The sequence below is a fragment of the Vulpes vulpes genome, chromosome 4 (assembly GCF_048418805.1).
Source record: "Vulpes vulpes isolate BD-2025 chromosome 4, VulVul3, whole genome shotgun sequence".
Taxonomy (NCBI): domain Eukaryota; kingdom Metazoa; phylum Chordata; class Mammalia; order Carnivora; family Canidae; genus Vulpes; species Vulpes vulpes.
In genome coordinates, this window is record NC_132783.1 from 131,927,798 (window position 1) to 131,949,627 (window position 21,830).

Genomic DNA, 21,830 nt, shown 5'->3' on the forward strand with positions numbered 1-21,830 from the left:
CCCCTCCTCTCTCTCCAAAAATAAATAAATGAATGAATAAATGAAGGGGAAGATGTCATGCAAAGCCCTTCTGGAAACAAAATACATAGTCACATGCTGAAATATTTGTCTGAGAATACTCTTCAAAGGCATTTATTTCAGGCATGCCCTTTTGTGATTGTCTTTCAACACCTTCTCTGTATTTTATTTTAATTAATTAATTAATTAATTTTTTGCTAAATCTAAATCAAAACTGACATCTTGCTTCCAACTGAGGTCAGTACTCTATCTTCCTTTCCACAGCCCTCAAGCCCCCCAGTCTTTATCCATGTGCCAGACCTGAGGCTAAAAAATGAAAACATGCTTGGAAGCACCCAGAAGTTCCTTGGGCCTTCTGGGAACAACCAAAAACAATCAAAAGGAGAGTTCCCAAATCTGATAGACAACCGACTTTCCCAAGTGAAGCGTGAAGCTTAAACCACAAATCTCAGTGCCAAAAAAATCCACGTTTTCTTATGTTCCCTTCTTCCTGCCTAGAATTATCCTGTTTCTTCACTTAAAACTTCAGTTGTGTGGGACACCTGGGTGGCTCAGCAGTTGAGCGTCTGCCTTTGGCTCAGGGCGTGGTCCCGGAGTCCTGGAGTCCAGGGACCCAGTCCCACATGGGGCTCCCTGCAAGGAGCCTGCTTCTCCCTCTGCCTGTGTCTCTGCCTTTCTCTTTCTGTGTCTCTCATGAATAAATAAATAAAATCTTAAAAAAAAATTTCAGCTGTGATTTGATCTCCCACTTAGTGTATTGTATTTATTATATAAGATAGTTCATACACACTTGGAAATTATTGAGGGTGATATAACAAAGACTCATTTGCCCACACCCAAATTTCACAAATATTAACATTTTATTCTGTTCCTGACCTTAAAAAAAAAAAAAGGGAAACATCACAGATGTAGTAGTATACATCCCTCAATAACCAAATTCTCTACCTCCCTTTCCAGTGGCAACTAGTTGTGTATCCTTTCTGGCTATGTTAAAAAAGCATTTACCTCATATGTATGCACCCATAAAAATATATATATCATTATCCTGAGTGCCTATGAATTTTACATAGATAATAACATATATCATTATGTACCTCCATTTTTTTTCATTCAGCATTGGGTTTTTGAAAGCCAAATAGCTCTACCTTAATGGATGTATCTGTGTATAGTTGCATACATATATACAATTTATTTGTTAATCCCTATGTTAATCAACTTTCCATTTCCACTATTACCAATGACTCTGCAAGAAACATTTTATGCAATCTTCACTTTTTAAGAATTTGCCGTATTTTCTCTAGGATATACGTCTAGGGGTTGTAACTGTTGTGTTATATGGAACATAACTATTCTCCGAAGCAGTCGTACCCATAAATATCCCTGTCAGCTGTGTAAGAGATGATTCCTTCCTTAATCATTACTTGAGATTGTCAGATATGTGATAATTTGATGACCATTAAATTATACATTATGGCTGTTTTAACTTTCATTGTCCTAATTAATTTGTCCTGCATCTGAATAACTCATCCTTCACCTGCTTATCTTTTTTTAAAAAGATTTATTTATTTATTTATTTATTTATTTATTTATTTATTTGAGACAGAGACAGAGAGAGAGGCAGAGACACAGGCAGAGGGAGAAGCAGGCTCCATTCAGGGAGCCTGATGTGGGATTTGATCCCGGGTCTCCAGGATCAAGCCCTGAGCCGAAGGCAGGTGCTAAACCACTGAGCCACCCAGGGATCCCCTACCTGCTTATCTTTTATGTCATCTTTGTCGTCTGCCAACTTTCTACATAAGTCTGAGTCTGACATCGGACGTCTATTCCAGCCCAGCAGTTGGTTGATCTATCCTTGCCCCGATGGTCCCTGTTCTATTACCCCAGCTTTATCCAGTGTTGTTATCTGGTAAATTAATTCCTATACTTCCACCTCTTCTTCAGAATTACTCAGGCCATTCTTGCCACTTATTTATCATGTGAATTTTGAGATAGACCTATCAACTTTCAAAAAAAAAAAAACTTATGCTGGGAATTAGATTTCGTTAATTGAATTTATGCATTAATTCTGGAAGACGTTAGAGCTGTATGATACTGTGTCCTGATCGTGAACATGGTTTACCACTTCATTCACTATGATCTTTAGTAAAGCTTTATGTTATCCTTCATAAATATCTGCTTGTGTTTTTGGAGTTTCATTCCTAGGCACCGTAAAATTTTTGTTGCTATTCTAAGCAGTATTTTTTTACTATTTTATTCTGAGAAGTTGTTGCTTATATATAGAAATCATTAACTTTAAATACTGATTCTCAATCCTGAAGCCTCATTGAACTTGTAATTTGTAGGTTTTCCTGGATTTTTCATTTTTTACAATGATATCATCAGAATGTAACAACTTTGTTTCTTCTTTTCCTTTTTTTTTAAGATTTATTTATTTATTCATGATAGACATAGAGAGAGAGGCAGAGACACAGGAGGAGGGAGAAGCAGGCTCCATGCCAGGAGCCTGAGGTGGGACTCCATCCCGGGACTCCAGAATCGCGACTGGGACAAAGGCAGGTGCCAAGCCGCTGAGCCACCCAGGGATCCCTTGTTTCTTCTTTTCCAGTCCTTATACCTCTTACAGCTTCTTGATCTATTTCTTGGAGTTGGATTTCCAGTACAATGTTGAAGGAAGTGAACATTCTTTTTCCTGACTTTAAAGAGAATTTTACCAAAAGTTCACCATTAATTATAGTGTTTCCTGTGTATATTTTACATACTTTTACATATATTAAGGAAATTCCTTTCTATCCCTAATTTGCTACTAATTTCATATTTTGAATTGGTGTTAAAAGCTCTACATCTACTGATAATAATTTTTTTCTACATCTACTGATATGAAAATGTGGCTTTCCCCTTTTATTTGGCTAATATATAAGTCATTACAGAGAATTAATTTAGAGAGAAGCAGAAGGAGACAGAGAGAAACAAACTCCCTGCTGAGCATGGAGCCCAAGTCTGGGTTCCACCTGAGGACCCTGAGATCATGACCTGAGCCAAAATCAAAAGTTGGTTGTTCACTGACTGGGTCACCCAGGAGCCCCAAGACCTTCCTTTTAAACACAAATCTTCCTCAATTATCTATCAGTCTTTGGACCAACCCATTACTAAACAGTACTTGATGAGTGTTGTGTACCAGACACTGTACCAGGATACAGGAAGCATTACGGATGTGCTCTCTGTCTCCCTGGGCATCACACTCTAGTCCAGGAGCCTGAGATAACCATTGTGTGTCCAGCTCTCCAGACTGACTTTTTAAAAATATTAAGTCTAATAATTCCAAATGAGCCTAATCCAAAGAGTTCATCCTAATAAATAAATTAAAGGACGTTGACTCTGCACCATTTTTCAAGAAAACCAGTGCTGCATGAAACTCTAAGGGTTATGGTATCTGAACACATCTCCAGGCAGTTATTTCCTTTAACACATCTGCCATTTCTTTACTTCATTCTGAACATCCTCTCTGTCCTCCTTCATAATCTATTCACTGTGGGATACCTGAAATATGAGTTTTTTAGTAACTTGGGTTTTATCTGAAATCCTTCCAAAATTTTCCGTTTCATTCAACTCCAGGATTCCTAAGCAAGTTAGGAAAGAGAAAGGATCGCTTTGGAAAAGTTGTTATTTATCCTCAGTAATTCTTATGGACCTTGCTCTGTCATTAGCAGAAGTACTAGGATCAAAGAGCAAAGTTCACTCAGACTTAACTGATAAGTCATTAGCAAACCTATGTACCCACACAAAAAAAAAACCCTATAATTATTAACTTGACAACAGAATTTGTCAAGTTAATAATTTTCCCCATTACTTCCCCATGGTTTCCCCATTGTTTCCATAATTATCAATTATCTTTTTCGAGGAGAGTCTCCAATATTATCCTAACTGATAAAATATATTCTCAAGCTTCAAAGTAATTCATTATCTGAGAAATAGAGACGACAAGCCTCTTAATTGACATCCTGCCCCTTCTATTTACCAGTCATGTGAACTGGGATCCTTTCTCATCTTTTCCAGTCCTGTATATAATGGAGAAAATTATACCTAATCTGTGTGAAAGAAAGAGAAGAAAAAGACCCAAAGCAGATGTCTCTTTAAGTCCCTAATAACTCAGAAATAACATCTGTTTAATAGTAATTTTGCCTGCAAATCTAGGGTCAGATCTTGGATTGCAAATTCAAGTGACTCCTAAAACGGAGGACGAAGATCTATCTGAGGCAATTTAAGCTTGTCCCTCAGCCAGCTTTCAGATTCGGTGGGTATCACTGTACTTACACAGTGGTCAAAAGACCCACCATCTTAGGAAACAGTCTTTTGCAATATTCGTTGACGGCTTCTTAGTGGAGTGCATTTTAAATGTACATAAATTCTGACCTAGGAACCCCTCTTCAAGCATTTAGAGGGGTTAAAGCTGGTTTAGAGCACAAAATTCTATGCCCTAGGATGATGCAGTAAATACAGTTGTCTGTCAATAGGGACTTACTAAGTGAGATATAGGGAAACTTCCAACTTCTTCAACATGTAAAGAGCTTAGAAGTTGTCACTGCCATCCTTATAGGAAGCTAGACAAATGGAAAATGAATTACTTTTCTTGAACCCATCAGGGAAGTGAAGTTGCAGAACGACTTGTCACGGTGAAATCTAGGGACACGGGCAAATTCTGCAAGTCACAGCCTAGACTTTCTTTACCTGGAGCAAGAGCCACAGAGGTCATAACTGGTAGAAACACTTAAACAGTAATTTGGACAAATTGCTGGAGACTGAGTGTGGACTAGCATGAAAATGAGAAGCTCCCCGGTTGCCAGAGTCATAGGAGGACCCCAAAGTGTTATGAGTCATACCTACAGTAGGAATATCACTAGGCTGTCATAGCTTCATTGCTCTGGCTGGGAAAGGGGAAGAATAATCATTGTGAAATATGTTCAGAGGCTTCACATTAACAAGGATCTATTCTCTGGGGGAAATGACTTGATCAGAGTTCTATGTCTGCTATGTGAAGGGCATTTCTCCCACTCCAGCCCCTTCTCTGCTTCCTACCTCACCCAAGAGAGAGAGAAAAAAAGAAGAAAGTCAAGGTTTCAAGGAAATAGATTGGGAAAACTAAGGCCAGGGAGGAAAGCAGACAGTAGGAGACATATATATGCTACTGGAGAAACGCGTATGAAGGACACAGTCCAGAGACATAGGCCCACTAATGACAGATCTAATCGTAAGATTTTAGGGCTCCTGTATAATAACAATGAATTACAAAAAACTGCCAGATCCCAACTCCATTTAAGGAGCTCTTAAGGGAAGCCCAAGACAACAGGGAATACAAAAATCAAGGACTCTACAAGTATGTGAATCTTCTGGCACCTACAGCTACAGCAAACACGAAACACATCCCAACTTCTAACCAGATTAGCATAAAACCTCACACTAAAGACTTATTCACCAGAGGTCCTATTACCCAGTGCAGCATGCGCAGCTTCCATCAAAAAGTTGCAAAGGATGCTAAACTGATAGAAAAAAAATAGCCTGTAGAGACAAAGTATTAGAGCCAGACTCATATAGCACAAATTTTGGAATTATTAGACAATTTAACGGGATGAGCACTGGGTGTTATTCTGTATGTTGGTAAATTGAACACCAATAAAAAATAAATCTATTATTAAAAAAAAAAAAGAAGATCCTATGGCCAAGTCAAAAACAAAAAAAAAAGTAACTATGATTAATATGTTAAGGGCTCTTATGGAAAACGCAGACATTACATAATATCAAATGGATCATGTAAGCAGAGAGAAGGAAGCTCTAAGAAAGAATCAAAAGGAAATGTTAGGAATCAAAAGCATCGTAACAGAAATGAAGAATGTCTCGGATGGGCTCATGGGCAGACTGGACCTGGCTGAGGAAAGAATTCATGAACTCAAAGATAAGTAATAGAAACTTGCTGGATTAAAATGCAGCGAGAAAAAAAGAGTGTGGGGGGTGGGGCACATCACAGAACCTCCGAGACCTGTCCAACAATTTCGAAAAGTGTAATATATGTGTAATTGAAATAGCAGCAGGAAAAGAAACACCAGACCATTAATGGCCAAAGAATTTTCCACAATTAAATAAAACAGATTAGTGGAATATTGTGAAAGAATTAGGAATCGTGACTCAGATCTATATTTTTTGCATAAAAAGCTGTATTATGGACTATGCAGATTGTGGAATGGTGTATGTATACACAGGTGTACACATGTAATAAAGGATTTATGGAAGAATCTCTACTAATATATAACTGTCTGATCTGTTGCAGTTTTTACTTTCATCCTTACGCTTTTCTAAATTTGAGTCTGTTTCCACAAAAGAACGTATCCCATATTAAGGTAACCAGAATAAATGTTTTCCCTTTAATTATGTTTTTAAAGATTTATTTATTTGAGAGAGAGAATGTGCACACACACGTTCATGCATGAGTCAGGGGAGGGGCAGAGGAAGAGGGAGAGAAAGAGAGAGAGAGAATCTCCCACAGAGTCCCTACTGAGCAGGGAGCCAGAGGTGGGGCTCGATCTCAAGACCCTAAGATGATAACCTGAGCTGAAACCAAGAGTCAGACGCTTAACTGGCTGAGTCACCCAGGGGGGAGCCCCTATTTTCCCTTTTAAATAAAGAAGGTAAACTTCTCAATTTGAAGTTAGTGGGAATGCGGTGTTTGGCTTTCCCACCCAAGGCAGCCTCTGATGTTGTTGGGTGCCTCTCACCATAACAATCTCTAAGCTTACAACCCTAAAAAAACTTTGAGTCTTAAATCTTAAGCTTGCAGCCTACAGTGTTCACAAGTACCAAACTGATCACAGCCCAGTGGAGCTGAAGAACATACACCCAACTTCAGGAACTCAACATTTTCTCACCTCGGTTCCAATGGCACGACAGATTGGGTGCCCCAGGGACAGGCTCGTTTCCATGGCAGTTGGCCAACTCTTAGTCACTTCCAAGAGCCCCCAGGGCAGAATGGCCTGGGAGCTGGGAGCCCACACAAAAGGGGACAATTTACATTGAATTTTAAACACTCTCTGTGCTTCTCTGGGGCCCTCACTTCCTCTGGGCATTTGAGGTAAAGTTGTTTCCTAGATGTTGGTGGAGGGTATGACCAAGCCAGTTGTCCTCCCTGCAGGGTGATGCAAAATGTGCACTTGTGGAGGCCGAGAAAATTAAGGCCATTCCACTTTAAGTTCAGCGTTAGCACAAGTGCAGCCATCCCAGGCCCCTGTGAATAAGAGCTGAACTTTACCTTACTTCAGTTACAGGAAGAAAACAGCTTGCAGCTTAACGCCTAGAAGGCCCCATATCAAAATGTAAACAGAACTAGAGGAATTGCTCCAGCCCTTCTGGAGGTCCCCTAGACCAGTCCTTAAAACTAAGCTGTAACCCACCTCGGGGTCCAAGTCCCTGCTCCTCTGTGTCGGGTATACTTGGACCCAAGCTCGAGCTTGTAAATAAACCCTTGTGTGTTTGCATCGGTGTCGGCTCCTTGGTGGTTTCTCAGATTCACAATCTTGGGCACAACACACTTATGTGGTGTCACTCGTCCCCCACCACTGTTGCAGGGGGTCATGGAGAGGACTAGACCACTTGTGGCCCTGAGAGCTGGACCCAGGCGATTAGAAGCTCCTCACCCCCTCCTTTGTCCTTGAAATATATGTTCTGCTCATCTTTCCCACACTGAGAGCTGTTCTAAAGACGCTGCCTTGAGAGAGTATTGTTGAAACCATCTGGATAGTATACCTGAGAGATGGAAACTCTAAGAAAGAATCCAGTTAACCTATATAAGGCCTCTGAAAGTTTTGCAATTCTAGTGGGTAGATGTAGAGACCTACTTGTCCTGTGGCTGCCCAAGACAAGCCTTGGACGTTCCTCTGCTTATGAAAGCTGCCACCTGGCAATCCAGAGCAGCCTGCCTTCCTCCCATCTCTCTGTGCCCGCCACGCATAGGGATGGGTTTGAGACCCAGCAACTCCTCCCTACCAAGCTCCAAATGCCCTTGTCACTGACCCCCTTAGGCACTGCCATGCTCAGGCACACTGACTGCCAGGCCGCAGCAGCTGGAAGCCTGGAAGAGATGTACTTACAGCAATCTGAATGGGTCTCAAAACCATGGCTCGGAGCAAAAAAGAAAGGACACATTTATATAACTTAAAAATGCATCCACTCCAAACAACACACATTTTATAAGAATACATACCAACCAAAAGATATATATAAAATACATGAAATGGTTGCCTATGGAGATTAGGAGTGGGGTAGGCAGGAGTGACAAATGGGAATTTTAGAAATTAAAATATAATAAAAATAAAGCACCTTGACTCCTCAGGTCTCAACTTCTTGCCCTACTCAGATGCACAGCTGTCCAGAGCCCTCTTAGCTATTTCGTGTCCCTACTCCTTCCCCAGAGTACCCCCGTCCCATAGTTCTTCTTCTCTTCCTTAAAGACCCTCAATACCAACACCAATGTCTCTCCATTCACTTCACGCATATCCTCCTTTTCTCTTTCCTATTCATAGGCCTCATTTCTCAATCTCTGACCACTTCAACCATATCTTGAGCTTTCCCCTCAGCAGCCACCACCACCCTCACAGAGAAACACCCATTCTGATGAAAACCCTGCCAGACCAGAAAATTAACAAAACTGGTCCAGGAGGCCTTGACTTTGTTTGCCTGCCTTCTTTCTCTTTTCTCTCTGCCACCTTTTCTTTCCTATCCCCTAAGGCACTGACTGGCACTGCCCTGGAAGCTCTGGGGCTTGTCCAAAGTGAGGCCAATAACCACTCCAAAACTGCCCCCGCTCCCCAGAAGCTCCTCCCCTTCCATCCTTTGAGTCCATAGACTCAAAGTCCAGCTGGCCAGTGAGCAGTTGGAGCCCTTCCTCCAACCTGCTTCCACAGGTACTCGCTCTCGAACTGAGAGGGATGACTCCAGCCTGGAGACACTTGCTGAGAGCTTTGCACCAACAGACCTCCTCTCCCAGGACCCCCAAGATGTGCCCTTCCTTGAGCCGTGAGTGGAAACCAAGAGCACGTGGGTCAGCTGGGGGTCCCCGGGGGGGCGGGGGGGCAGGGCAGAGCTGAGCTCAGAGTCTGTTGCCTGGGATTCTGGGATAAGGCCTGGATGGGGGTTTGGAGACAGGCCATCTGACAGAGTAGTCCTCACCCCAGCAGATCCATGCCCCCTGTCCGTGCCCAGTATTTTGCAGTGCCCTCTTCTTGCCCTGAAATAAAATTCATGGATAATAAAACCCAAGTATGCACAATTTCAAAATGAAAACAATGTGGTATCTTAGCTGTAATATAAAGAAGAAACAGAAAGAAAGCAAGTCAAAATTGTTAGCTGCAATAAATAGATACTCAAGGATGGTAAGTTCAGAAGACATAAAGCCCCTCATGAATTTCCACCTTGCCCCCAGGAGGTAGTACCATCATCTCAAGGAATGACAAGGAAACAGACTCAGAGGAGTGTAGCCATTTCCCCAGAGACACCCAAGAACAAGGACTAGACCCTGAGCCTTCTTCTTCCACTCAGTCTCTCCTGTGGGAACAGAAGGTGTGAGAAGACCTGGGGTCACCAGCCATTGGTGGCTTTATGTATTCTATGTTCCGTGCTTGTGATTTTCCCTGAATCTCTTCACCTCACCCCCAATTCCCCTCCGCCGAACGCTAGCATAAGCAGCTGTCTGCAGGTTTCCATATGCTCACAAGCCCTAATCAGGTACAGGAAATCCTCTCCTGTCCCCCATTAGGATCAATGTGATCTTCATTTTCTCATCTTTGCCTTTTCTCTGCCTTTCCTTCCTCTCCTGTTTGCTTTTTATCCCCCCCAACAGTTGCTATTCTTTGAAACTTAATACACCTCATACTTTAGATGGTTATTCCTTTCATCTTCACCCAAACTTGTTAGTATTATTAACCCATTTCACAGATGGGGAGACAGAAGAATAAAAGTAATTAAGAAAGTTGGTCAAAGACAGAAACGCAGAAGTGACAACTTGGGACCTAAAGCCAGGTCTGTCTAACTCCAAGTCAGAATGGTTCCACCAGACCCTTCCTTATCTACTTTTCTTCCAACCCTGTTTGGGTTTCTCTTTTCCCTCAGTCATGGGTCTTTTGCCAGAACATCATTTAACCCCGTCATTTTCTTTTTTTAAAAAAATAATAAATTTATTTTTTATTGGTGTTCAATTTACCAACATACAGAATAACACCCAGTGCTCATCCCGTCAAGCGCCCCCCTCAGTGCCCGTCACCCATTCACCCCCACCCCCCGCCCCCCTCCCCTTCCATAACCCCGTCATTTTCTGAGAAGGAGCTGGAATTACACCCAGAGTCTTGGGTTCGATAAGGAGGATATTATGCTGCAAGTACCAGCTGCGGGCAAACCAAGAGAGAATGCCCTTTCTGGCCCCCCCTTCCCTTTCCTGGACTGACCCCTGACAATTGTGGAGCTGGGCTTGTGGAGGCCGAGAAAATTAAGGCCATTCCACCTCAAGTTTAGCATTAACACAAGTACTGCCATCTCAGGCCCCTGGGAATAAGAGCTGAACTTTACAGGAAAAACTGCAGAATGTCCTTGACAGAGAATCCCACATCAGAAAGAAAACAGAGCTCAGAATGCCCTTGATAGAGACAGAAAATCCTGTGTTGGAAGGAAAACAGATCTTAAGAAACTCCCCCACCCTTTCCCCCATATCGGAATGAAAATTCCTCCACCCTTTCTGAAAATCCCCTAGACCAGCCCAAAAAACCCAGCTGTAACCCCCTTGGGGTCCAAGCCCCTGCACTGCTGTGTGGAGTATACTTGGGCCCAAGCTCGAGCTGGTAAATAAATCCTCGTGCGTTTGCATCGGTGTCGGCTCCTGGTGGTTTCTCGGATATGTAATCTTGGGCACAACAGGCTGGTGGTAGCAGGTGAAGCTTACTGCCTAGAAATGTCTTGAACTATTACTGGGGACGCCTTAAGAGCTGCCCCAAGGAAACTACAGAAAAAAGGACCCTGGCAACCTTAGGCCACGTAGACATGAATGCCACGCTCTACCTGGCCTTTCAAGAACTTGTGGGGCTTGATTTCCACTTTCTGACCTATTGTACCTGACATATGCCTGCTTGTGTTTGTTCATCCAAACACACATTCACTGACTACAGCCTTCTTAGGAACCTGCTGTGTGCAAAATATACATTCAGTCAAGAGTGTTCGAGTACCTACTATGCACCCATATGTAGACCAAGCCACGGGGAGCAAGAAGCCATGGTTTTGTGTTGTATCCTAGTGGAGGAGACAGAGCACAAACAGACAAACCAATAAATACAAGAAAACATCCAGTAGAGATACATGCCACGAATAAAACCAAATTGGGATAAGAAGATAGAAAAGTAGAATGGGGGAGGAAAGAGGCAGGGTCTGTGTGAGATGAGGAGGACACCAGGTATTAAGTGCTGACAGGTAGGTGAAAATAAATACGCCACCATCCTTGTATAACGCCTGCATATAGACTGTATGGTATTTGGGTAGGTAAAGTATTCAGCTCTGCCTGTGTTTGATATGCACAATCACTTTGGGCAAATATGTGCACAGAGTTACAGAAGCAAGTTGTTTTGGTGTAAAAGAATAGAGAAAATATCTCTTCCTTGCTAATTATAGTTGTTAAACGTATTTCATTTCTAGTGCTCAAAAGTACTGTTTCCATATGTCTGCCTACTTTATCACAAGAGGGGTGCGCGGGAGGGCAGATGAATGGCAAATAATGCCATTTCCAGCTGAGAAACCTCCCAACATTCTTGTGAAGCCTTTTCTAAGGAAAACATTAAAATGAGCCCTAAAGGGAGTCTCCCACCTGCTCTGCTCTAGGCAGTCCTTGCTGCCATCTGCAGAACTGACTTAACCCTTGCAAAGGGCCAGGAAGAGAAGGCCTGCTCCCAAAAGGCCCAAGAGGACGGATGGACCCATCAGCTTCAGAATCGGGCAGAGCTCTTGCTTGTGAATAACTGTCCTGCAACATGCAACTGCCCTGCCTCACACAAGCAAAAGGCATTGATGGGAAACATATGGAGAAGGGGAACTGAAAGAATCAGCAGGCAGGTGAGGAGGTGGGCAGGGGTGGGCATGAAGAGACATCAGGAAGGTCCGGCAGGGATAGAAATAAGTCCTAGCAGGAACAGCCTCATAAGCAAGTCATGGCTCTGAGGGGGGCCTGCAGCCATTCTTTCCAGGCAGGGTATCTGCTCAAGATGTCAGATCCTAAAGAGGGGACACCTTGTTCACCCTTCAGAGGTCTTGTGCCCATCCCTTAGCTTCACTGGTGGGAGGCAGGCACCTGATGTGATTATCCTGTCACTGAGCACACACGGTTCAGAGGGACTGAAGCACTATAGATCAATGCCAAACGTCCTCTTGGGTAGGAGGTAGGTGCTTTCTGGACATCTGTGACCATCTGTAGTAACTTCCTGCAAACAGTGGAAGAGTTTATGAAGGGAAAAGGATCCCCTCTTGAGTCTGGAAGCAGATGACATAACATTTCTCCCCAGCCAACCACAGTCCTCAATTATCCAGACTACAACTTAGTCTCAACACACCTCCGTGGTAGGTGGCATCTCTAACCCTCAACCCTACTGAAGTTTCTCAAAACTGCAAATGCCCCATATGTAATCTCTCCCTCCCTTGGCTCTTAGGTGAATAAGATCTTTCTTTTTTAATTCCTTGGCTACCCTAAGTAAATGAGATGTCTCAAGTGGCAAGTTTTTTTTTTTAAACTACGATTACACTATGCAAATAAGGCATAGTTAGCATTTTGATAAATCATCTTAATGTTCTATAACTATGTTCATTGTGTATTAAATAATGTATGCCTATTTTAATTTGAAAGAGTGAGGAATACCTTGTGAAATACCCTCTCTCTATTGGAAACAGGCTAGGAATGTTAGAAAACTCTTTATCATTACAGAGAGAATATCCCCCTCCCCGGATTTTTCAGATGCCCACAAAAATTGATTTCCCTCCCTTATCTTGCCACAACAGATTCTCACTTTTTGATACTATGATTTTTGGAGAAAGAAAACCAAGTTAGGGTGACACTGTTGTGGAACTCTGTGAAAATTAGGTAGCTGGAAAATTAAACCAAACTACCCACTTATAATTTGCATTTATTATACAACAGCAATTCTCCAAAGAGAATTCCACCTTTAAATGTCTTGGGATGTCCAGGTGACCTGGAAAGGAAATTAGTGAATTGAATGAAAATCATTAGCTGTCATCTGTATTTAGCATCAGGCCTGAAAGGGTGACGTCAGATCAGTTAAAACAACAAAAAAGAAATTTAAAAAATGGCTATACAGAAATAGACCTGGCATTTCATTTTATGAACCCAGATCACAGTCATCCCTTCCCCTACTTCTCTTGGGGCTGTCTTTCCCCGCCACGTGCACAGCCCACAGGCGTGAACACGCAGACATGCATGTACACACACACCCACAATCTCCAAGAACCCAAAAGTTTTTTAACCCCCGACTCTTGTGATGTCCTCAAAACAGAGGCTAATTAGGAATAAAGAATGCAGACAATTATCCAGATATTTAGATTTTACATTTCTTTCTACAGATAATGAAACCTAAAGGCTTTTTGTTTCTTTATGTCCATCAGTTATTATCATTACTATTAGTTTTGAGTTTGGGTTGTTTGGTGAGAGGAGAGCTATGAAAGGCGATAACTTGTGAGGTATTATTTAGATTCACTTCTCTATTGACTTATCTTTTTCCTCCCTGCTTGCTTCCTTCCTTCCTGCTTTCTTTGTGCTATTTCTTCCTTCCCTTCTTCCTACCCTTCTTCCCTCTTTCTTTCCTTCCTTCCCCCTTCCCACTTTTCCTCCTTCTCTTTCCCTCCCTCTTTCCTTCCTTCCCTCTTCCTTCCTTCTCTCCTTCCTTCTTTCCTTCTCTCCTTCCTTCCTTCCTTCCTTCAGATAGGCTTTCATGTATTTCATTTGGAGCCCTCACTCCACCATCACATTCCTATCAGTTTGGTGAACGAAGGACTGAATAAACCTACCTTGACTGTTTGAAATTTGGGCTCTTCTTTATCAAATCCTTCTCCAAAACTCTGCCCGCCCCCTGGCCTACTTCCAGAATCCCTATAACTTTGGAGTCAAGAGAGTTTACAACCTTGTCAATGGGCAGCTTCAATTGTGTAGGCAGGAAGAAGGCACTGAAGGAGTGAAGGAAATTTGAATTCTTAGAAACACTCAGAATATTTTTTTTTCCATTTCAAAAGAGTATCTAATGCAGAGAGACACAATGGAAAGCTTTTCAAAAGGTGAAATTCTCAGAAAACTTAAGCTTTTTTTTTTTTCTCATTTCTATGCATGGATAGCCTAAAGTCACTTGTTTTTAAAGTAAAAGCAAATTAATGACATTAGTGATTATTTAGAGCAGAAAAGTGAATGAGATCTCTTTGAAAGAAAACATATTCAGAGTTGTTACTTTCCAGCTTCATTTAGAGGCATAATTGTTCATTGTGTTACTCAGGACTCTGACTTCATAACCACACAAAACACCAACATTTCATCTGTGAATTCAAACCTTCATGCTGAATAAGAGGCATGATTTTCTCAGCTCTCTCCACCTGTAAAATGAACTTGATACTGACCTTGAATCTTCAAAAGTAACAGTATTCTTTTCTAAGAGTACTTACAAGGTCTCTAAACATCTCTTCCAGCTGTGATATTCTATAAATCTATTATCCTATCCCACTGCTATAGATGGGTCAAAGCCTGTGCTGGAAAGGAGGGGTGAAGGTGGCCAGCGAATGAGAAAAGGAGAAGTATCCTGGAAACAAACAAAGGATTGCAGAAGGGGAGTGGGGGGGAGGATGGAGTAACTGGATGATGGGCATTAAGGAGGGCATATGATGAGATGAGCCCTGGGTGTTATACTATATGATGGCAAATTGAATTTAAATATAAAGAGAGAGAGAGAGAGATTGAGAGAAAGAGAAGTAGGCTGGGAGCTAGACACTTGGAATTTCATTCTGGTTCTGCAGCTAACTAGCTTGGTGAACTTAAGCAAAGTAATTCACCACTTGGGGCTTGTTTCCTTATCTATAAAATGAGCATTTTAACAACAAAAAAAATCTGAGGCCCCCTTCTAGCTCCAAATATAAATGATTCCTCTGCTTTGCCGTGGTTTGGTCTGGTTCTATGTTGTCATGGTCCTTATGCTGTGTTTTGAAGGAAAGTTTTGTCTTCCAGGTCTATTTGCATGTATTTGCTATTGTAGTACACTGCCTAGCACCTACCTCTCCTCATTCTCTCTAAGGATAGTCAACAGCCGTTCCTTCATTGTTTACTGAAAGCCAACCTGTATCAGGGATCAGGAATGGGACTGGCACCAGGATTTGGGAACTATGCAGCTCAAAGCTTAGAAAATGCCTCTAAGATCTATTCCAGCAACACAATGTACCACAGTGGCAGAAGTTTAGTGGACTGTAGAGAGAAATGTAGCCCATGAGGCAGTGTGCAGGGAAGCTCGTGAGGGACCACAGGAGGAAAAACAAAGACTTCCCCCTGTTGACTAGATTTGAAAGAAACTCTTTTTTTCCTCCAGAAAATTTTGTATTGAGATACCTCAGTTTTTAAAACCAAACTAAAGATCGATTTGAACATCAAATGATGATCAAATGATTTGAACATCATATTTTTAAACTAAGAAATCAACCGAATTGCCTAAGGATCCTGATTCAAATTACTATAGGTGATTTCTATAAACGGGCTTTTTTGCTGTATAATTGAGGACCCTAACTCACTTCACCTTCAGTAGGTGCTTTCTGGACATCTGTGACCAAGCTTGGTCTTCATACAAAACCCAGAATGCCTCCATGTGACTTCACACCTGAAAAATACCAGGTAAGAGTCAGAACTTTAAGAAAACCCAAGAAGGTGGTTCTTCTTGAAAGGGCTAAATTAATGGTTTCCCCAAGAAAGACCCACAGACGGCCCTGCCTAACCCTGACCATAGCATCCTAGATACTCTATCCTTTAAGTCACTGGGAGCATCTGAACCCTCTTACTCCACCCACTCAATGCTGTTGCATGAACTGTGCATGTGTGAGTGAGAGACAGAGCAGAGACAGACCAAGAGTACAAGAAAGAGACTAGCGCTGTATCACAGGGATATAAATATAGATGCACACACAAATACACATATCACAAATGTGGTGGCACACATTTGCTTTCTAAAATGTTGTTCAGGGGCAGCCCGGGTGGCTCAGCGGTTTAGCGCTGCCTTCAGCCCGGGGTGTGATCCTGGAGTCCTGGGATCAAGTCCCATGTCGGGCTCCCTGCATGGAGCTTACTTCTCCCTCGCCTGTGTCTCTGCCCCTCTCTCTCTCTCTCTCTCTCTCTCTCTCTCTCTCATAAATAAATAAAATCTTTAGAAAATAAATAAATAAAATGTTGTTCAGGGTATCTCATACAGCAACATGTGATCTGAACTGCAGGAGTCCTTCCCTCCAAAATAAAAAGTTATAACTTTGCTCTTAGACTAAGAAATATTGGTCTCCTCTCTCTCTCTTCTTCCCTTCCTCCCTTCATCCCTCCCTTCCTTTACAACCCCTTTATCCTATGTAATACTCAGAGGTTAGAAATTATAGAGTCAATAGTCAGGAGGGACCCACAAAGAAGAGAAGTATAGGAGAAAGTTTTGACAATTAAAGACATGAACACCACCAGCATTTCATTTTCTTTTCATTCTAAAAAAAGAAAAGAAAAGAAAAAAAGAAAAGAAAGAAAAGACATTACTGCAGACATTTACTTCTAACGTCTTTTTATTTTTCCTACAGCTTAAATAAATTCAAAGACAAGGCTTTCCACTGAGACGTAGACCATTTCAGCTTCCTTCATCATATTTGATCTAGAAAGGGTTGGAAGGGCCACATTAATAATTTCCCCTATGTGAGAGGAAGGAAGGACCTGGGGCAATGAGGACACGGGACAAATACACCCACTTGCGGGCACAGGACAGCAGCCTTCTGCTGCTGGGTCAGTAGAGAGGAAAGACCCTGCCTTTGAACCTGCTGTTGATCTTGTAAGAAATGTGGAGGTGAGGAAAAGAGAGATCTTAACCCTTGCATCTTCCTTATCTACAGTCCCTCACCTATGAACGTGTCCTGGAGATCCACAAGCAACATCTTTCTCCCATACTGACGGCGTATTTTCCAAAGCCCTTGTTGCTCCACCAGGGTCACAAGGAATGGCTATTTGATTATGAGGGAAACAGATACCTGGATTTCTTTTCTGGGATTGTCACTGTCAGTGTGGGTCACTGTCACCCGTGAGTATCCTTAAAATTCCAGTGTTTTCACTCCAGAAGGATATATGGAAAACAGGCTAAACGATGATGTTAGTGATTCAGAACTCTGGTTAAAAATTCTCTCTCCTGAGGCAAATCCCAGTCTATGGCTGTTCTCTGCTGTAGCTCCCTGCTAGTTTCTGGGTAACAACAACAACAAAAATCTTAACAGTGTGCTTTCTGTTTTCTTGACAATGCAAGATTTATTCATTCTCATGCCATGTGGCGTATACCATGTGATTGGACTGTTGCTGTGTATGTGTGTGCTTGTCTTTACTAGTAACAGCTTTCCAGAGAGAGGCAATGCACTGAGGAAAAGGCAGAAAAAAGGGAAAGGCAGGAGTTCTCAGAGACCATGGGGGGCGGCTGTGGGGGGTGTGTGGGATGATGAAATGAGAAATCACTTCTAGCCTAAGGATCTTCCTCACCCCTGACCAATGGATGAGGAAAGAAAAGATGGTGAGAGAGAGATGTAATCATAGCTAAAAATTTGCATTAGAAATGTTTGGATCTACTAATCCTGAGATTCTCTGGAGCCTTGGTCATCCACATAAATGCCCTGGGCAGTTTCTTCTGTGGTCCTTTTGCTTTTGATGCCATTCTCTCATTTTAATGCCTATTCCTTCTTGCCTTTAATCATTTGGCCAACAGAACTCACGTAAAGTGAGACCAAAATAAAGCAGCAAGCCAAAATAAATTAAGTTCAGGTCCTTCTGTCAAAGCCAGAGCAAAGGGTCTTCCCCTCCAGCAGCTGTCCAGTGGTAGGAGCGACTGCAGGGTCTAGCCTCACCTATTCCTCCCACAGCCTCTTCCTTCCTTCCTTTTTTTTTTTTTTTTTTTTGGAGATACAAACTATTACTTTTATTTTTTTATTGGTGTTCAATTTGCCAACATACAGAATAACACCCAGTGCTCATCCCGTCAAGTGTCCCTCTCAGTGCCCGCCACCCACTCACCCCCACCCCCCGCCCTCCTCCCCTTCCACGACCCCTAGTTCGTTTCCCAGAGTTAGGAGTCTTTATGTTCTGTCTCCCTTTCTGATATTTCCCGCACATTTCTTCTCCCTTCCCTTCTATTCCCTTTCACTATTATTTATATTCCCCAAATGAATGAGAACATACACTGCTTGTCCTTCTCCGATTGACTTACTGCACTCAGCATAATACCCTCCAGTTCCATCCTCCTCCTTCCTGCCTCGGGAGGAACTAGTCCCACGTGAGGTCCTAACGAGCATGTAAAATAAACTTCCAGTGCAGCCTAAAACACGCGGTAAGCACACATGAAAGAAAGGAAGAACAAAGTAGAGAAAATTTTTTTCAACATTCTTATTAACGATGTTGGACATGGTCCCTGTTAGTGGGCCGCTCACTAGCTTTCCAGACCTTTGTGCTTCTCCGGATCTCCCTCTGACCCTACAGCTTGCCCTCTGACCTCCTGCCTCTGGGTGTCCCAGCCCTGTTCCTCAGCCTTCTGCTCTTCTCTCTAGCTCCTTCGTGCCTTATTACTTCCCCCATAGAACGGGCCCCACCTCTTTTCCCCCTTCCTGGTCAGTTAGTGACACTTACTGCAGCCTTCCCCTGCTCTGTTTCTTCCACCTTGACCCCTCGCCAAGCTACTATTGCAACTCTAATAAATCCAAAGTGGGCATTGGGATGCCCCACATTTCCCACAGCCTCCAGGACACCCCCACCCCATGATATTCCACCATCAGCTGAAATCTAGCATTACCAAGGCCAAACCCATCACACTCTCCACTATACTGTTTCTATTTACATATTCATTTATTCAAAGCACACATGTGCCTCCCACTCTGTGAAGGTCCTCTGCCAGGAGCTGGGTAGCCACTGGCTACATTTCTCAACTAATTCTAGAGTTTCCCTGATGTTACAGGCAAGAATGGTGAAGTCACCTTTGACACATCCCTGCCTCTCACTTGCCTTTGCCAACCTGATACCGAGGTCTAGTTTTCCCTCCTCTGAAATGCCTCTCCTACTGGGCCCGCACGAAATCCCATTAACCCCGGCCTCCTAGGAGCCCTTCTCTTCCCACACCTGGAAGGCCACCTGGCCCTCCAGGCTGGCCTCACCATTACCGGTCTGCCCCCCTCCATTCTACCCTCATGTGACTTACATGTTTGATTTTGTTAAACAACACTTTTATCAATTATCTCTTCTGCTTAAGAGTTTACTGATATTTTGCTATTTTCTGAAGTGAATCATGGAACCCTGATTGCAGGAGAGGTTAGTTGGTAAAGTGTCCCATGAAAAAATAAGTTTTAAAAACACTTTAAACTATAGCTCCCTCCTGGAGAGAAACAATGCTTACTTGACTAACAAAAGTACCATTAAGTCCTGCAGTAAAGAAATCTGTTTGATCTGGTATTTCTCAAAATTATTTAATTATTATTTATTTAACCACTGAACTGATTTTTTTTTGAACAGCTATTAATAACAAACAGAACTGGTGTGTAACTTTAGCCATTGCTGTCCTTTAGAGATCTAGTTCAAACATCCTGTCCTATCTTTCCAAGACATTTTTAGTCAGGTCCTACATATCTATCTACAGAAGTTCCTTCAACATGAACCTTCTGATCCTTCAAAGAATATGGTTTCATAGTTACAAAATGTTCACCAACACTGACCACTATTAGGAGTCAGATATTGGAATCTCCTTTGAAGGAAGAAGTGTTGCTCCTGTATACATGTACACAATAGATTCCTTAAAGAATAAATGAAAAGACACCCAGGGTGACATGTGGTCATCTCTACTTTCCAAACTGCTCAAAGGGTATTTGACACGAAAACCTAAGTAGAAGAGATTCTATGTCCTAAAGTAGGAATTTTTTTTTCTTCCAAAAATCCCTAAGAGATACTCATTTGGTCTCCATTTGAACACCTCCCTTGGTGAAGAACCCATTATCTTTAAAGGCCACCCATCCCATTGCCAGAGAGCTCTACTGGTTAGAGTTCTTTCTCATGTGTGGATGAAATCAGCCTCTTGAAACCATCTGAGAAACAGCTATATGTCTGGGTTCAGTGGCCAGTGCGTGTGTGTTGGGAGGAACATACCCACTGGCAGCATGGGGAACTCTGCTCTCCTGTTTATCCAGGAAGGTAAATGCAGCGGCACAAAAGCAGCTTGGGCGCCTATGGCATACAAGTACCCTCTTCTTCCACCCTCCAATCCATGAATTTGCAGAGAAGCTTTCAGCACTTCTTCCTGAGCCTCTAAAGGTATGACGTTCTTGAAAGAACAGGAGTCTCATGATCCCAGAAGAGCTGCCCAAGGAAGCAGGAATATGAACAGGGAATTTGGTTCATGCATTGAACATCTGAAATGGTGAGCTGATAGCCAAATCTGAAAGGAATCAAAGAGAAGATAGGAATTTACGAATTGCTGGTGAAGCCAGCCAATGTTCACTCATCATCTCCAAGCCTCTGCCTCTCCTTGGAGGTTATCCTCGCTGCCACCGGTCTGTAAAAGTCACTTAGCCAAAGCCCCAGCCCTCCTCTATGTACTTTCCTCTATGTTCATCGAGAAGTTTTCATCTCTTCGCTGCAGGGCCCCTCTACAAAGTTATTTGCATGTTTCCTCTTATGGAATGGAGCCATTTTTTAATAAAATTAATATCCCATTCAGTTCATTCAATCTAAGATGCACTTAGTCTTGCTAAATTGAGATGTTTTCTGCATCTGAAATGACTGAAAGCTTTTTTAAACTGAACAGAGATGTTAAAATGCTGGCCAAGATTTGCATTTCCAGAATATGTAGTACCTAGAACAGTGCCCAGTATCTGGCTTTAGCTTTTATTATTATTTTACTGTATTATCTAGATCCTCTATTCATACACACTGAACAGACAGGCTGGGGCATCCTCTCGGGCTGCAGGATCTTGGAGATGGCCTTGTCCAAGCCTTCAGAATCTGGTGGACTGGTTGAGGTTCAGGAGCTAAGCAACCCAGTCTTCAGATCCACTCACCCACTAACCAATCACTCCATACCCTTCAGCGAGTCTCCCCATCTTGGCATTTTGCAGAGCATTGAATAGAGCCAGTGAAAGTCTGGGATGTTTCATAATTGGGATAATTCTTAGCCATTTTTTTTATGTCTAGCTGTTAGCAGCTGTTGAGTGAAAAGCAGTAGAATTAATGTAGTAATTCAGTGATGGGACTGCTTGTCTGAGGGTAACTATCCTTGATTATTAGAGGTTGGGATATGCAGTCTTTAGCAATTTTGAATTAATCAGATGAAAAGGAAATAAACTCATCTATGAGGCCATGTGTCTTCTGTTTCCCTCCAGGTCATTTTCTTGGTGAACAGTGGCTCCGAAGCCAATGACCTAGCCATGCTGATGGCCAGAGCACACTCAAAAAGTACAGACATTATTTCTTTCAGGTAATCACACCTTGGAATAACCAATTTTAATAA

General features: G+C 42.4%; 1 protein-coding gene across 4 annotated transcripts in view; it reads left to right on the forward strand.

Annotated features, from left to right (window-relative positions):
- The first annotated feature begins 8,912 nt into the window (after window positions 1–8,912).
- AGXT2 (alanine--glyoxylate aminotransferase 2) overlaps window positions 8,913–21,830 on the forward strand; it is a 36,175-nt gene continuing 23,257 nt past the window's right edge. Inside the window, exons 1-5 of one of the 4 annotated variants that reach the window (XM_025984109.2) lie at window positions 8,913–9,096; window positions 15,870–15,958; window positions 17,200–17,384; window positions 20,512–20,635; window positions 21,703–21,797. In XM_025984109.2, coding sequence (XP_025839894.2) covers window positions 8,988–9,096; window positions 15,870–15,958; window positions 17,200–17,384; window positions 20,512–20,635; window positions 21,703–21,797 — 602 coding nt within the window. In that variant the 5' untranslated portion in view covers window positions 8,913–8,987. Of the gene's footprint in view, window positions 9,101–15,869; window positions 15,959–17,199; window positions 17,385–20,511; window positions 20,636–21,702; window positions 21,798–21,830 lie in introns of all 4 variants that reach the window. The other 3 variants (XM_025984110.2, XM_025984111.2, XM_025984112.2) reach the window with 3 other exon arrangements.